The 16,653-nt window shown below is 45.2% G+C and overlaps 1 protein-coding gene across 2 annotated transcripts in view; it reads left to right on the plus strand.

The window, feature by feature from the left end:
* The window catches only part of NUP93 (nucleoporin 93), a 77,187-nt gene that overhangs the window by 58,256 nt on the left and 2,278 nt on the right, over nt 1-16,653 (plus strand). For both annotated transcript variants that reach the window (XM_035118338.2, XM_035118339.2), the window contains 14 exons: nt 1,032-1,171; nt 2,221-2,353; nt 3,250-3,407; nt 3,852-4,017; nt 6,197-6,290; nt 6,881-7,072; nt 8,155-8,281; nt 8,420-8,492; nt 8,689-8,733; nt 9,635-9,751; nt 11,158-11,276; nt 12,088-12,205; nt 13,797-13,880; nt 15,886-16,014. In XM_035118338.2, the coding sequence (XP_034974229.2) occupies nt 1,032-1,171; nt 2,221-2,353; nt 3,250-3,407; nt 3,852-4,017; nt 6,197-6,290; nt 6,881-7,072; nt 8,155-8,281; nt 8,420-8,492; nt 8,689-8,733; nt 9,635-9,751; nt 11,158-11,276; nt 12,088-12,205; nt 13,797-13,880; nt 15,886-16,014 (1,695 nt within the window). The remainder of the gene's footprint in view (nt 1-1,031; nt 1,172-2,220; nt 2,354-3,249; nt 3,408-3,851; nt 4,018-6,196; nt 6,291-6,880; nt 7,073-8,154; nt 8,282-8,419; nt 8,493-8,688; nt 8,734-9,634; nt 9,752-11,157; nt 11,277-12,087; nt 12,206-13,796; nt 13,881-15,885; nt 16,015-16,653) is intronic.

The raw sequence follows: 16,653 nt of genomic DNA on the forward strand, positions 1-16,653 counted from the left end.
GTGGTTGGCAACATTGGGGGTGGGGGCAGTAGGCATTGGAAGAGGGGAAAACTTGTGGGGAGAGTCACCTCTCTCTCTGTTCCCCAAAGAGCAGCTTTTCAGGAGAACAGGGAATTTGAATTATTGGTGAATTTGAAGTCTTTACCAACAAAGCCAAATGAGAGGCATCTTGGTCCAAATTCAAGTAACCTGGCATACTAGCAGAAGCCAGCAAAGGACTGCCCCCAGCACCACAGTGTTCGCTGCCATGCCTCTTCCCAAAATCTTCTCCGGAGGTTCAGGAGAACCCCCAGAACAGAGCACACAAGGGGTGGTGGGGAGAAGGGAGATCATTCATCCAGGCAAGCACAAAGACTTGCGCTGATGGAATGATCATGTTAGCACAACATTCTGAACAGACTGTAGTGTCATACAGTCTACTAATCATACTGTAACTTACGAGACGATGGACACTACATATAATACTTGGCTTTCTGGAAGCTGCATGTCCATCCCACATTAGATTTTCCCAGTCTTTGGGAAACCTTTTCCAGCAAAAATGAGAGAGAGAGAGAGAGAGAGAGAGAGAGAGAGAGAGAGAGAGAGAGAGAGAGAATGAATGAGAGAGAATTCCCTGGGGTATGGGCCATAAGAGTACAGCTTTATTTCAGCTGCTTTAAAGCTTTTGTAATACAGTTGTAGCCTTGGGACATTGGTCTTCAACTCACGGGTTAGGGCCCACTACCAGGTTGTGGCCTGATCTAAGGTGGGTCACAACACTATCACTAGCATCATATGTACAGACAGGGCAACAATAAAGCAATATGTCCTCAAACGAGTGAACACATTGAAGACTACTATCTTAGAAAAGTGAGGGTAGTTGGTACTGTCGGCAACAGTCTAGTGTTCCTGTGAACTGTTACCACGGACCCTGTCCATTTTAAATGCCATTCTCATGAAGATAAGGATGCAGCTTCTTTTCGTGGTAGCTTCTAATCTCTTTACCTGTTTGTTTGTTTGTTTGTTTGTTTGTTTGTTTGTTTGTTTTGCAGAACATTTCTGACCTATGGGCTATGGTGAAGCAAATGACTGATGTTTTGCTGGTTCCTGCAAGTGATGCACTGAAGGTCCGGACAAGCATGGAAGTGCAGATGGAGTTTGTGAGGCAGGCCCTCCAGTACCTCGAGCAAAGGTAGCGCAGCAAAATAGTTAGAATTCAGGTCCTTTCATTTGTTGTTACAGATGCCTACAGATGCAATAGTGCTTCCGAAAGATCTACCACCCATTCATATATTAACTGAAAATGCAATGCAAGGAAGATGTATACATGTAACTGTTTTTTCTGATCTGTCCTTCGCATGTTGTGCTTTCATACCCAAGTGTCCTCTATAAGCGTTGCCACCTCAGTACCAAAGAAAGCAGACTTGGAACAATGGAACATGGTTGCAATATCTGATCCTGGGTGGGTGGGCGGGTGGTGGGCTCTTCCAGCATGCAAGGAGGCTGACTGGAACTGGGATCCCTTTAATGGGTGGAAGGGATGAACCTTTCACTCAGGTCCTTCCCCCAACAGCCAGGCTGGGTAAACTATAGCCGTGCTCAGTGCACTCATGTAGCTGTCACCACACCCCTTTGTCACTCTCTGACTCCAAAGAGGAGTAACCTCTGGAGACCCCAAAGAAATAACCACACCGGGGAGCAGGGGATAGCACCCCATGTGCCTCTCTATTCCCCAAGACCAGGGTGACATACTTTTCAGAACAGAACATTGAAACAAAAGAAACAGTTCAATCCAAGTGTAGCTAGCCTATTTCAGCTGCTTATAAAAAGGCTTCTGGAAACCTCAAATATGGAATAATCTCATTGATGGGCCAATGCGATTAGGGTCACAGGACTGTGTAACAACAACCTGCTTTTAGGAGTTCAGCCATCAGGATTAACCAGCCGATCCCAGTGCAGTCCCAGTGCAGCCCACTCATTTGCAGATAATGGAGGGCTAGGGAGAGAGAACAGTCTTAAAGGAACAGGTTGGGGACAAACAAGTTGTGCAGCACAATCCCCTCTCAAATGCTATTCCTGTGGTTTGTATACTCACCATAAGGCTGAGTGGAATCCATTAACTGGCGTAGCTCATTAAGGTGGAAAATGTAAGCATATATTTAAATACTTCTTTAAAACTATGTTAAGTAAACATGGAATTGTGTGACGTATTATGAATCAGAAATCAATGGTTCCTTGCAGTTACAAGAACTACACATTAGTGACAGTCTTTGGAAACTTGCACCAAGCCCAACTGGGAGGGGTACCTGGAACCTACCAGCTAGTCCGCAGTTTCCTGAACATCAAACTCCCAGTGTCTGTCCCAGGACTCCAGGTAGGTATCTCCACAGCCAAGGTGTTCTGCCATGACTGTATTCACCCATTCAGATCATTCTGGATCCCTTAACCCATGCATAAATTTGGGGGTTGGGTAGGGGGTTGTCATGTACACCAAGAAAAGAGCATGAGAAAGGTATCTCTTTGCAGTTGCTTATGGGGCAGGGCTGTGGGTAGTCTAATCTTTAAAAAAGAAAATATTATGGGCTGTATTCAGTGGTGTTCTCCTGTGAACAGCAAGGATATCTGAATCTAGCAGAAGTTTCAGTGAGCGGGAGAGGCAATTTTCACTGCTTCCTTATGCAGCTCCCTTTGCCGCCTTCCAGACTGTTCCACAGCATCCCCCAGCCCTCCAGAACAGATTGTGTGTCTGTTGTGGCGGGTGGGTGTGTATGTGCAAGGGTAGCCATCATGGTTTCCTCCAGGTATTTTGGATTCCAAATTCCCTCATCCCTCACTATTTACATTGCTAGCTGAGACTTATCATTATCATTATCATTATTACCATCTTATGTGTTTCCCGCCCATCTGACTGGGCTGCCCCAGAACATCTGGAGGGCACCATATCAGCTACTATACACCTTGTGTACAGAGGGGCCTGAAATCTGCTAAAATACCCTCCCTCGCTGCCATTCCTGGTAGGCTCAGTTAAATTAAGATGCTTCCATGAATATACAAAGGAATATCTTTCATGTAGAAATCTAGCATGTCAGGAATGAAGCAAGGCTACCCAGTTCTCCATGCACAGGGGATTGTTTTGTGTGGAAGAGCATTCAGTCATTGCCTGAAGCAGGACACCCCAAACATAGGTTTCTCACCTGTGGGAACTGGACCATAATCACAACATCAGGAAAGGTTTCCTCCCTGTTTTTACCATTTGTCTGTTTTTTTTAGGATGGGGAAGTAGAAGGTCACCCTGTTTGGGCAATCATTTACTACTGCATGCGATGTGGCGACTTAATGGCAGCCTTGCAAGTGGTGAATCGAGCTCAGCACCAGTTGGGAGAATTTAAAAGTTGGTTCCAAGAATACATGCACAGCAAAGATAGAAGGTACTGGGGTGTCTCAAAAAGAGGCCAGGAAAGTGTGTGGGATGGGTCAGGGAGTCTACTCAGAAGTGCATCATAGAGTTGCAAGGGACTTGGGAGCTCATCAATCCATGTTACTAAGGTTTTTGCTTGAACTAGTAAACCCTCATGAATTGACACGTGTCTTCTCGGCTGGAAAGGCTGGTGTTAACATTGCTCATTTTCATTTGCACGTGGCAAGTTCAGTGCTTTAAGTTCGTGGATACAAAGCTGTTGCTTTTGTTACTCTGCTGGGCTCCTTACACCTACATTACTTGCTGCATGCACACAGTGTTGGATGTTGTGAGCAACACATGCAGGGCCAGTGTGGGTCGAACAACTGGTGCACTGGTAGGAGGGGCCTGTCTTATTATGGGCCGTGAGCTGGGCCACAGCTCCATTTAATAACTTGCCTTTCTTTTATTGTAGATTGTCTCCTGTCACCGAGAACAAAGTTCGCCTCCACTACAGACGTGCCCTGAGAAACAACACCGACCCTTACAAAAGAGCGGTTTACTGTATCATAGGACGCTGTGACATTGCCGATAACCACAGTGAAGTTGCTGATAAAACAGAAGATTATCTTTGGCTAAAGGTAACGGTGGCTTCCCTTCAAAGTTTTAGAGACAGCACTGCTCACTACACTTCCAATTTCCCCCCTCATTTGAGCACTGCCTTCCTCTGGAGAATACCCTCTTATGTATCCCAGCTCCCACCAGCTTGTGAGTTGCAAAGGATTGTGAGAACTGTGGCCTGCTGTGTTGCCAAGTCTCCAGGGGCAGTCTTCTTCACTCTGTGCATTTGGGCAGCAGGTCAAAACAGCCTTGTTTAGGTGTGCTTCTTTCCGAATTTTGAAATTTTTTGTTTGTTTTGAGGGTTTTTCTTTCCTTCTGCTGATGTTTATCTGTTGATAAATTGTGTTAGATTTTACTTTCCACTTAGATGTGCTGTATTACGTCAGGCATAGGCAAACTTGGCCCTCCAAATGTTTTGGGACTACAACTCCCATTATCCCTAGCTAACAGGACTAGTGGTCAGGGATGATGGGAGTTGTAGTCCCAAAACATCTGGAAGGCCAAGTTTGCCTATGCCTGTATTAGGTGTTCAGAGGGTCTGATTTACGCTGGAAGAATCAGGATACAAGCAGATCTATAAATAAAAGAACTGATGAAGATCCAGTCCCGGGCTAATGTACCATGTTTCTCCTAAAATAAGACACATCTTATATTTATCTTTCCTCCCAAAAAACACAGCATGGCTTATTTTCACAGCTGTAAGAAACCCGCTCTCCCTTTGCACAGAAAGGAGTATGGAAAGGCGGCGACAGCAGCTGCCTCTTCCGCAGTACACCTCCATACATCCCCTCTTGCTCCAAACAGCGAAAGGGTTCTCCCCACACATCTCTCCCCTTCCCACCCGCCGCCCTCGCTTTGTGCACAGCGAGCCGAGCTGTCTGTTCTTTTCCCCTAAGGTCTCGCGCCGCCGGCAGGCAACAGCCCTCAGCTCTCGCGCGCAGCACACGGGGCTGACTGATAGGGCGCCAGGAGGCAGGCAGCGATTGTCCATTCGCAGCTAATGTTCTCCGCCGGCACTTGGGCTGGAAAATGCGCGAAAGCTACACTCACACCCCGCCCGGTGCCTACTCACACTGTGAAATCCGATCCAAGTCCAAGCGGCTGCACGGTCCCCGCGGCAAGAGGCGGCTGCACGGGAGCCGCTTCGGGGAGCACAGCGCAGCGCGAAGAGCCTGGTGAGAGGCAGCTGCGGCTGCAGGTGAAGCCCGGGATCTGCGTGGGCGACTGGGGGCGAACGCCCTGAACGCTGCGGCGGTGGCGAAGAGGCGCCCGATCAGCCCGCTTCTCAGCTGATCGGGCGCCTCTTCGCCACCGCCGCAGTGCTCAGGGTGTTCGCCCCCAGTCGCCCACGCAGATCCCGGGCTTCACCTGCAGCCAAGCGGCTCCCACCCCCGGCTTATTTTCGGGGGATGTCTTATATTTATTCTACTAACGAAAAGCCTGACATGGCTTATTTTTGAGGACCGTCTTATTTTAGGAGAAACACGGTATTTCCATATATTATCTGTAAGGTATTAACACAATCTTCTTGGGCAAAATAGTGGTGCCATTGTCATTTTCAAAATAGAGTCTTTCAACATCAGACCAAGTGTCTTGTTCCAGATGGACGTGAGACTCAGGGAGGAAGCGCTCTGTAGCACAAGACCTTCAAATTAGGGTCTCATCAGGCAAAGGCAGAGTCATATCAGGAATGTGGACAGAGGATTATTGGGAGCGTTTCCCTTTATATCAGGGATGGGGAATCTGTGTCCCCCTCCCCACTCCAAGATGTTGCTGGACTCCAACTCGCATCAGCCTTAGCCAGCATGGGCAATAATCAGGGGCTATGGGAATTGTAACATTTGGAAGGCCACAGGTTCCCCATCCCTGCTCTACACACTGTTGTCTCAGCAGAAGCCTTAAAAAGACTGGCCTGTCTAGTCGTCTTGTTAGGATGTGGAAAACTGAGGCTGAGAGAGGTCACTTGCCCAACGCTATCTTGTGAACCCATGGATGAGGTAGAATATGTGGCTGTGCCTCTCAGAATCAGGATCACTTGCCTGTTTGTAAGAGCACATTTTGTTTGCATGGATGGTTTACCTGATTTTATTCAGATTGGTAGCAACCTTTGTTTGCTTTTCACTTGTTTGACTTTTGAAGAGAAGCTTTTTGTTGCATGCAAGGAAAGCCTTAGCATCACTTTCTCCCTCTCATGTGTAGCTGAACCAGGTGTGCTTTGATGATGATGGCTCCAACTCTCCCCAAGACAGGCTGACATTGTCTCAGTTCCAGAAGCAATTGCTTGAAGATTATGGTAAGTTAACCCAGAGACTTTGGAGTTCTGTATATGTATGCACACCTGGTAGTTTTTGTAAAATAAAGGCAGTGTAAAAAGTCGAGACCTTGAGTTAGAACTCCCATCATCCCTGACCACTGGTCCTGCTGGCTAGGGATGATGGGAGATGTAGTCCAACAACAGCTGGAGACCCAAGTTTGAGAAACATTGAGTTATAACCATTTAAAGGTGGACAAGCCAACTTAAATAGTTAAGGGAGCCTGAGAAATTGGTAATTCATGACTTGAATTACTGGCACGTGAATCTAACATTACTAGTATTGTTTTAATAAAGGTTTATAATTTTATAAATTGTCAACCACCTTGAACATTTTCAGGCAGGGGGGGTTTAAGCTATAGATAATATTATTACTGCCTCTGCTACTTTACTTTTTATTTTAACTTTTTTCTAAATAATCATAGGTTGATTTGGTGCAATGCAAACAATGTTTTATTTTGTGACTAGTTTCCTTCAGCTTCCCTGATTAAAGCACGCCAGTGTGCTGTGTCAGGCACCATCCATGCTAGCTGTGAAAATACCTAACCCTTCATTCTTGTGTCTTTCTTCAGGCGAGTCGCATTTTGCAGTGAACCAGCAGCCATTTCTCTACTTCCAAGTGTTGTTTCTGACGGCTCAGTTTGAAGCTGCCATTGCTTTCCTCTTCCGCACAGAGCGCCTGCGCTGCCACGCCGTTCATGTTGCCTTGGTCCTCTTTGAACTAAAGCTGCTCCTGAAATCTTCTGGGCAGAGCGCACAGCTTTGTGAGTCTGGATTGTGTTCATCCTGCCCTTTCCCCATCTCGTTTGTATCCTGCACAGAATATAAAAGAAACCATCAGAGCAGATGACAGAAATTTGTAAAAAAAAATAAGTGTTAGCTTTAAAAAAATGGATTAATAGCTTGATTGCAAATGAGAAATTGTGCCCAGATCAATGAAATGCAGATCTTTTGGACCTAACCTGGTTAGAGAAGGGATATAGCTCAGTTCTCTCAGTGACCAACCAGATAAATGCTTCAGGGAAACCTACAATCAGGATATGTGAACAACAGCAGTTTCCACACATAATCCCCAGCAGCCATTATTCAGAGGCATTTTGCTGCCTTTGGCACTGGCATTAGAACACAGCACTCATGACTACTAGCCATTGCTAGCTTTATTCTACATGCATTTATCCCTTGTTAAAATTGTCCAGGTTGTTGGCCATCACTACGTCTTATGGCAGCAAGTTCCATATGCTCTTCCTTTTACCTGTTACGAGTCTTCCAACATTCAGCTTTATTGGATCATCTGTCCACTTTCTCTACACCCTTTATGATGTTATACTCCACTATCATGTCCCCTACCCAGCCCCTCATCATTTTTCTATGCCAAAACCCACCAAATACAGCAACCTTTCCTCATAGGAGTTTTGTTCCAAGGTAAAGGTAAACGGCGTTTCCGTGCTGTCTGGCACAGTGTCCCATTGCACCAGAAGCCATTTAGTCATGCTGGCCACATGACACGGAAAGCTGTCTGCGAACAAACATTGGCTCCTTTGACCTGAAGCGAGATGAGCGCTGCACTCCATAGTCAAGTTTGACTGGACTTGACCATCCAGGGGTCCTTCACTTTTATCTTTTACCTTATTGTTCCAATCCTGCAGTGATTTTTTGGTTGTCCTCTTCTGAACATTTTCCAGCTCTACAATTCTTGCCCTTGTTGGTCCAGCCCTTTGATAAAGTTCCTTTATTCAAAGTGCTTGCCTGTGGTTAATCCCTGCAGACATACTGAACATCTTTCATATGAATGCTGCCTTGGTTGGGGGTAAAGAGAGATTCATCTGCCTGTCCTTTAACTTTTCAGTGAGCCACGAGGCAGGTGACCCTCTGGCCATCAGACGCTTGAATTTTGTCCGCCTGCTGATGCTCTACACCCGCAAGTTTGAGTCCACTGACCCTCGAGAAGCCCTGCAGTACTTCTACTTTCTCAGGTGGGCTCCTGTAGCAGCAACTGGAACATTGCTGTGGATTTTATGAAGGCTGGGGTGTTTTTTTAACAGCTGCTGTGTTAAAAGCAAAGCAGGAAGCAGTCAAGCTGCAGTGCTTTTCTTTCTGCTCTTCTTTTGCAGGAATGAGAAGGACAGCCAAGGGGACAATATGTTCTTGCGTTGTGTGAGCGAACTAGTGATTGAGAGCAGAGAGGTATGTCAGGTTCCAGTTGTACCTTTTCCTTCCTTAGTTTAGGGTGGAAATCACCCTTCTTCAAAAGGAACTTCCAGTGCAGCAGTGGAACCCTATCACCAGGGGTGTTAAATCCTTAAATCACAATATTGCAGTCATCCCTCAGAGTGTTAGCACACCCTCCTAACTTTGTTCTGTTTTTCCTTTTCTTGCATAGTTTGATATGATTCTTGGAAAGCTGGAGAATGATGGCAGTAGAAAAGTAAGTTAATATATAATGTTTCACCCCACCCCCACCCCATAATTCCCAAACTTTCCAAGGGCCTACAGAGCAGCCTGTTTCTGTACTGGTCTTTAAATACCCAAATAAGCAGTTTCTTGTGCCTCAAATAAACACACAGAAGATTATTCAGGCAGTCAGCTCAGCATTACAGGATGATAGAAAGAAACAATTAGCACAGGTTAGGGAACTAAACCCAGAAAAAAGTACAGATGTGTTCCTTCAGCCTTTTCAGATTCCTCATCAATCCCCTCCACCTCCTATTAGTGAAGGGCAAAGAAAACCAGTATGAAGGGGCAGATCAAGAGAAAGCCCCTTCCTCCTCATTCTTCTGATATCCCACCAGGGAAAAATGTGAAGTAGGTAGGTGTATGTATGCATATGTATATATATTATAGTTTCCAGCTATGGTTCTCCTATCCCATGAGACTTACTCAAAGGCCCTGACCATAACTTAAATCAAATAGTGCCAACATAATCATCCCTGCGGTGCCCATAATTCCACCTTGCCCTGTAGCCCCAGCAGACAGAGACCAAAGAGTGATTTTAGAATCAGAAAGGGAAGAAAGGCAATGGCATTTGCTTTCTGATACTGAGAAACTCACTGCCACAAGATTGCTAACAGATTGTTAACAGATTTAGATTACAATCTGAATCTAGGCACAAAATTGTGTATTTATATGTACCTTTAACATCCATAAATAAGAATAAAAGGGGGGAGCATGGTGAGGAGGGAATCTCTATATTTTCCCAGAGATAATTTACAAATAAAATTAGCCATAATCTTGCATACAAAAATGTTGATAAGACTTGTCTAAAAGTTTATAGTATTTCTGTTGTCCAAGTATTTTATCTCCCTTCTTTATTTGTATTCTTTCATCAGCCTGGAGTGATTGATAAGTTTACTACAGACACTAAACCACTTATTAACAAAGTTGCTTCTGTGGCAGAAAGTAAAGGTCTCTTTGAAGAAGCTGCCAAACTTTATGACCTTGCCAAGGTAAGCAGGTTTTCATCACTGCTGGCCAAGAAGCTCGTTTAATTTTTAGATCAGTAAGGATTCGCTAGGAGGCATTGTGGTCTCTGGAAATGTGACCTGAATTTACAATGCTAGGGCCAGCTGCAACCTCTGAATCAAACTCTGCTAAAAAAAATTCTTTAGTTATCTGGCCCTGTATGTTTCTGGCCTTTATGTATCTGGCCTTTCAAGATTCCTTCTGTGCACCACTCTGAATAGTTAATCTTTGTAGAAAGGTTCACAGGATTGGACCACCAGATAGTAATATCTGGTTAGTAATGGCAATGTGTAAGTTACTAGCAGTTTAGCCATGTCAAATTGAAGAATAGCAGAGCAACACACAACAGTTATCTGAGCACTACAGGAACATTATTGGAACAGTGTCAACTCAATTTAGATCTGTTTTTCCTCCAACATCGGCACCCCTCCCAATTTCATATGCCAAACTGCCTTTGAAGCTGCATTAGCTGCACAATCAAAAAGAAGGTCAAACGTTCCACTGGGTTAGTAGAGTGAAATCAGCTCTTTGGACTCCAGCCTCATATATGTATTTTGCTCAACTGTGTGCTAGAAATAAAACAAAATTTTGCATGATCCAGATGCTGTGCAAACGTGAGCTGGAGTTTGTGATCTGTATCAGTTGTGCAGGTTGAACACAAATGGGTAATTTCTCAGATTTTTCATATGCTGTTTTGGCATAATTATTTCTGATTTTGCTTGAGATGAGAGGGACAAGGGCACTGAAGCCCCAGCCACTGAAATTCCCACTCAGCTGTTTCTCTGTTTTGAGTCTTCACCAGACCCAGGATGAGAAAAGGACAAGAAACCGTATTTGTTTGTTTATTTTTTTAGTGAAAGTGGAGGCTCTCAGGGAGCAGAGCACTGTGGCCAGTACTATTACTCCTGTGCTATTCCTCCACTCCCTCCAAAGGATGATGCCATAGATCAGGAGCCAAGAACCCCTTTTTCTTAATGAAAGTTGCATTCCCTCAGGACTAATCTGTTGGGAGCCACATGCTGTCATTAGGGGCAGAGGGAGGACTGGAATCAAAAGTAGACAGAGGGTCCTCATTTCCCTCTTCCATTTCTATAACACACACACACACACACACACACACACACACACACACACACACATTTTCCTCTCCACCACAGGAGGGCCGCAGGTTCCACCCCTACCACAACCCAAATGTCTTTCTTAAAACTTATTCCATGTTCTCATGCATTGCTTTTGCAGCTGAAGATCTCAGTTTTTCTTGGGACTTTCTACATTTTACCAAAAAAAGTCTCCCCCTGCTCCCCTACCCTGGACTCTCTTGGTTGTGTATCTTTGAAATGCATCTTCTTGTCTCTGCAGTTCTTCTCTTCCCTGTTTGCACTTTCCTTAGAATCCAGACAAAGTGCTTGAGTTGATGAACAAGTTGCTGAGTCCCGTGGTCTCTCAGATCAGCGCTCCTCAGTCAAACAAGGAGAGGCTGAAGAATATGGCACATTCCATTGCTGAGAGGTGAGAGAACAGCTTCTCCCATTTATTTCACCAACAGACATGCAAATCAAGCTAAGTTTCACCCCTTCTGGTGGGAGGAGTTCCCTGTCAAGTTCTGATCCTGCCTGCTCCCCGTAGTGTTGCTGTGCCTCTCTATCCCCTTGCCCACTCCATTGCCATCAGCTCAGAGCAGGGGCAGTCCAAAGTTATCTTCCACATGTGTTGCATGCAGTTGATCGCAAATTCTAACATTTCCAGCTTTAAAAAAAGTCAGAAAGCGGGTGATGTGAAAGAGCCAGTACCAAGATAGACCTGGCATAAAGTAACTTCATGTGTTTCTCCCTCCCTTGGATCAGCTGGGTAGGGTAGCAACTCTAGTTTTCTTCACCATGGTTCTGAGTTGATCTCCAGTCCCCAAGCAGGTAACTCACTGAGCAAGGGTGGTGCAGAATGGTGTGTGCATGACACAGCTCCAGCCTAGGGCCAGTGGATCCAGCAGCAGAGAGACTAGAACTCCTTGGCCCTCCTGTCAGCTTGAAGTCACTGGTTGGCCCCTGGGCAGTTCTGTTATTTCAACCTCATTTCCTCCCTCCAGGTTGCAGTATGGAGAGAACAAGATTAACCGTCCTTACAGGGTTGCTGGGAAAATTGCTGAGAGAATGTGTGGGAAGCAGTTTGAAGCCCTATGTAAATGTGAAATATACTCATTCTAGGGGAAATGTCCTTTCTTGAAACTTCAGCTGCCTGCAATTAGCAAGTGTTGCACACATATAGTACTGCAGCCTTTTCTCAGATGGAATGTAACTTGTTTCGGTTTTGCTTCCCCCCCCAGATATAAAGCACAAGGAATAAGTACAAAGAAACCCATTGACTCCACATTCTACCTCCTGTTAGACCTCATCACCTTTTTTGATGAATACCATGCCGGTCACATTGACAGGGCCTTCGATGTAAGTTTTTTGTTTGAGAAGATAAAGCTACTGGGATCTGCAGTTCGATGAGCCCAACAAGGAACATGTAGATAGCCTTGGCACTCACAGACAAGGCATGATTGAGATAGCCATTGCCTGCTGATTGCTTTTCTTATGATCCTGTGCTTATGTAGCCCAAGAAAGCTGGTGAAGTAGAAATAAAGGGGGATTGGGATTCCAGGACTGGGACCTGTGGGAAAATCCTGTGAGCATGTAACAGGCAAGAGAGCAAGCCCTTACAGCAGGTTGTGGGGAATCTGTTGCTGGACTTCATCTCTTATCAGCCCTGACCATTGGCCATGCTGGCTGGGGCTGGTGGGAGTTGGGATTCCCCATTCATGCCCTGCAAGCATAGAACCAATGCTGGCAAATGTATTTATGACTGACGGTTGTGAAGCCTGACCTGAAAGTTGTTAAAATGCTACCAGGTCAGAGGTAACCAGTGAGCTACCTGGGTGGATGGACTCTCCAGTTTCTGAGCAGGCATCATAGCCCACAAATCTTTCTAAACTACAGTCTCAGATGTCAGCACTGATCTGAATGCTCCTGGTTCTAGTCCTTTCCACCCCTAACAACCTCTGGTGCTTTATATACCAAGGTATACTTCCTTGGAATATGGAGATTCTGTTTTTGGCTGTCATGTCTAGTTCCTTTTAAAATTGTGGTCTTCCATGAATTTGGTTTAATCCTTTTTCTTAAAAAAGCCATCTGGTTATCACAAACAGTAGTCAAGTAGGTAAAGCTGATTTGGGACTGTTCCACTTCAGATGGCAGGTGGGACTTAAGGTGACACGTATTTTAATGTTTTTCTATACTGAAAACAAGAAACAAACTCCTAGCTGAGAAAAAGATGGATTCCAGCTCTTCCCCTTTCTCCATAGTGTTCCAGTTTGCTCTGTGCTGCAGGGAATGGTTTTTCATGAGGGAGTGTTTCAGTCTTCGGATTCTCCTGAAGTGGTTCAGACTGTTGTGCCTTCCCAACTTTGTGCCTTTCAGGTGTTTTGGACTGCAGCTCCTATCAGCTTCAGCCAGCCTGGCCATTGGGGAAGACTGCTTTATCACTGGATAAAGTGATCACTGTTCATTACTCCGCCTTGGGCTAGGAATGCTCTTTGTTTGCTATGCATTTGGGGTGTGGGAATCCTCCTCAGGCATTTACTTGAACACTTTTTAAAGAGCAACAAAGCCCTGATGTGGCAACAGTGCAAACACTATAAAGATTCTGCTTTTCTGATGACCACCAGGAACTTAATTGAGAGAATTTTCCTGATCTTAGGCCCAATAAAGGGGACAACTGAGTGGTCCTTAGCACAGTGTTTCTGGTGGTAGATTTGCATAGTTTAAAGTCCTGTTATATGCTAAACTTGCCAATTAGTATGCGCTCACAAGATATGTACTGGGGTACACACAGAAGTTTGGTTCAGAGCTTAAATTAAACTGTATGCACTCAGTGCAAAAGGAGAGAGGAAAGGGGACTGAACACAGAAGAAGATATTGCACACACAAACTGCCTGCAAATTGTCATCTCCCTTCACAACAGTCCATTGTTACTCCTGTGCTTTCATTACAGATCATGGAGCAGCTGAAACTGGTCCCCCTGAGTCAAGAATATGTGGAGGAAAGAGTAGCAGCCTTCAGGAATTTCAGTGATGAAGTAAGCAAGCCACGTCTGTTTGATCCTTCCCCTTTTCTTCCATGAGTTGTGCACATCCAGGCACCTCTGCCATGGGGGCCTACAGATGCTGTGCTTGGATTCCTTTCCTATTCTCAAGATGCATCTGCCTGCACTTGCTATCCCAGTGCCACTGACAAGGACAGGTGTGCAGTCAAACAGGTGCTGTATAGTTCCTGGCACTGAGGATCAGCGAGTGCCAGATGGGGGCTTCACCCATGCCTGTGTCGTTCTCTGTGATCCTCCTTATGTGCTACCACACCTGACAGGAAGCTGCTGCAGGTCCCAAAACATGATTCCAAATTGAAGCTCAGATGTATTTAGCTGGAAGTAGGAAAAACTCTCCTGAAGAAGCTGTATCTTAGCTTCTTCTGCCACCTTGAGAGAGGTGGCATCATTCCCCCCCAAAACATAATTGTTGTGTTCCAGAGTGGCAGGAGGTCTTGCTGTTGTCGGGTCCCAGACACACAGTGGCTCACCTGAGCAGGGAATGGGTTCCCCCTTTCCTCTTCAGTGCCGTGAAATGCTCTGCATGCTGATCCCCATTTCCCAGCACCAAAGAGGGAAAGGGAAAGAGCTGCCTTACTTGTGTACTTACTTTCACACCGGAGCATTTGTTTTGGGTCAAAGATGTGAACAAGTTCTGTTTGCACTCTGAGTTTATGTTTGAAATCTGATGTCCCAGCATGATACTGGGTTGGGGACACTGGTCAATCCCCATATATTGATTCTGTTCCTGTGTCGATTTATTATGGATTTTTTTTGGGGGGGGGGGAATATTTGTTTTGTTGTCAGGTTGAGCTCCCTGCAAAACACAGCCTAAAGGGGACTGATAACATCCTGTTGCCTTTCTGTCAATAGTAATATTGTTGGGGTGGGTGGCAAATCTCTTCCTCTTGCTTAAGGAGGTGGAATTGAAAGTTACCTCCAATCTTTCAAACACATCTTAAAGAGGGCTTGTCGATAAGGTAATTGGTTCATTCTGCAAAGTGAACTTGGAAATCAAAAGACTGGATGGATGAATGGCAGCCAGGGGAAGTGGAAAAGGGGTTATGTGTGTTTTTTGGCTTCTAGCCTCAGAACATATTGATTTCGTGAGTCATCCATTTTGTCAGCTTTCAGCCAAAAGCTGCTTATCATTCATCAGTTGCTTCTGGGCTGCTTGGTCACAAAAACCAACACAGCAATTTGGCATTGTGGGGCTCGGCTCCTCATCAGAACACTAATCCTGGCTCAAAACTCTCACCCTTCAGTGAAAAGATGAATTTCCTGCTTCTCATTCCTTTATGATTAGTGAGTGAATGAAGTGTGCTTTCTTGACCTTTTTTAAAACAGAAAAAGAAAAATGAACACATCCAATTTTACCCAAACCTTATTTAATCCAAGGCTTAATTCTGGAACCTTATTATAGTATCAGCACTTGGTTTCTATCATCTACTTGTGCAGCAATTCTTAGTTTACAAGAATGCTTTAAAATTCTTATTCCTTAGTTTATCATTTATCTTAACTATTCTTCAGACTGTGCTCCACAGAATCCCAGGATTTCTCAGAAGCTTGTCTGGGGTTCCCCAATGCGAAGTTCAGGGATGATAGATAAGATTCCCTAAAAGACATCTTGCCCCTCCCTGCCAGTCTCCCCATGCAAGATGAAGCTGCAGGAAGGTGTTGGATGCCTCTACAAGGGCATGTTCAGTTCACCCTTGGTGTGTTAACTGGAAGGGTTCTACAGATTGAGCTGTAATAGACCTACCCAGTACCTGACATAAACTGCATCTGCACCCTACAGCATGTCCCTGATCTTTTGCAATTTGCATAGGGAAAGCTGGGAAACTGTCCATTAATGACATAAGTAAGTTCCTGTGTGTCTAGTTTTCTCTAGCCTTAAGCCTTGTTGGTTGAATGTGGTGTATCAAGAAAGTTCAATACCCTTGGCTCTCTTCCTTGTCTTTCATTCCTTTCTGCATTTTATTTTCCCTTGTTTTCGCAGATCAGACACAATCTGTCAGAGGTCCTCCTTGCAACAATGAATATTTTGTTTACCCAGTACAAGAGGTTGAAAGGCACCAGCCCAGCCACCCCTGCCAGGCCCCCTCGTGTCATGGAGGACCGAGATTTGGTAAGCTTCTCTTCCCTCAATCCCGTAAGACGCTGTGTAGGTCAGGGATGGAGAACCTGTGCTCCTTCTGATGTTGTTTGACTCTGGCTCCCATCAGCCCCAGCCAGCTTGACCCAATGGTCAATCCTTGGACCCAATCCTATCCTTGGACCACACTGGCACATGTGAATGCTAAGAAAACTCCCTGAGCTTAGATGCCTATCTTGAAATGCAAGCCCACCTTATTGTTTTCTGGGCCAGGATAAGCCTGCTTTCCTTTTACTGGGGAGGCAGACCAAAAAAGTGAATTGGCAAAGGTCATGCCATGAATGCATCTGAAGTTTGCACCTTTGGCAGCACTGGAAGAGTCCTCTCTTTGGAAACTCCCATTCACAGCAGGGTTTGGGCCCATGGAAAGGTCCCCTCCTCTGGGCATGTGAATTATTGTTTCATGGCATACCCTTGTGTTCACACAACCTCACTCCCTTTCTCTTTCTTTCTTTGGAAACTCCATTTCAACTGATTTAGAGATGGGGACCCAAAGGAGGTGTTTTCCTGTCCCATATACCTGCATTGTGCCCAAACCTTACTAATTTGGAAGTTTGGAAACACCACCTCATCCACACTTGACTCTTTTTCTGCCTGTTAAGTCTTGAGTCA

The sequence above is a fragment of the Zootoca vivipara genome, chromosome 6, assembly GCF_963506605.1.
Source record: "Zootoca vivipara chromosome 6, rZooViv1.1, whole genome shotgun sequence".
NCBI lineage: Eukaryota > Metazoa > Chordata > Lepidosauria > Squamata > Lacertidae > Zootoca > Zootoca vivipara.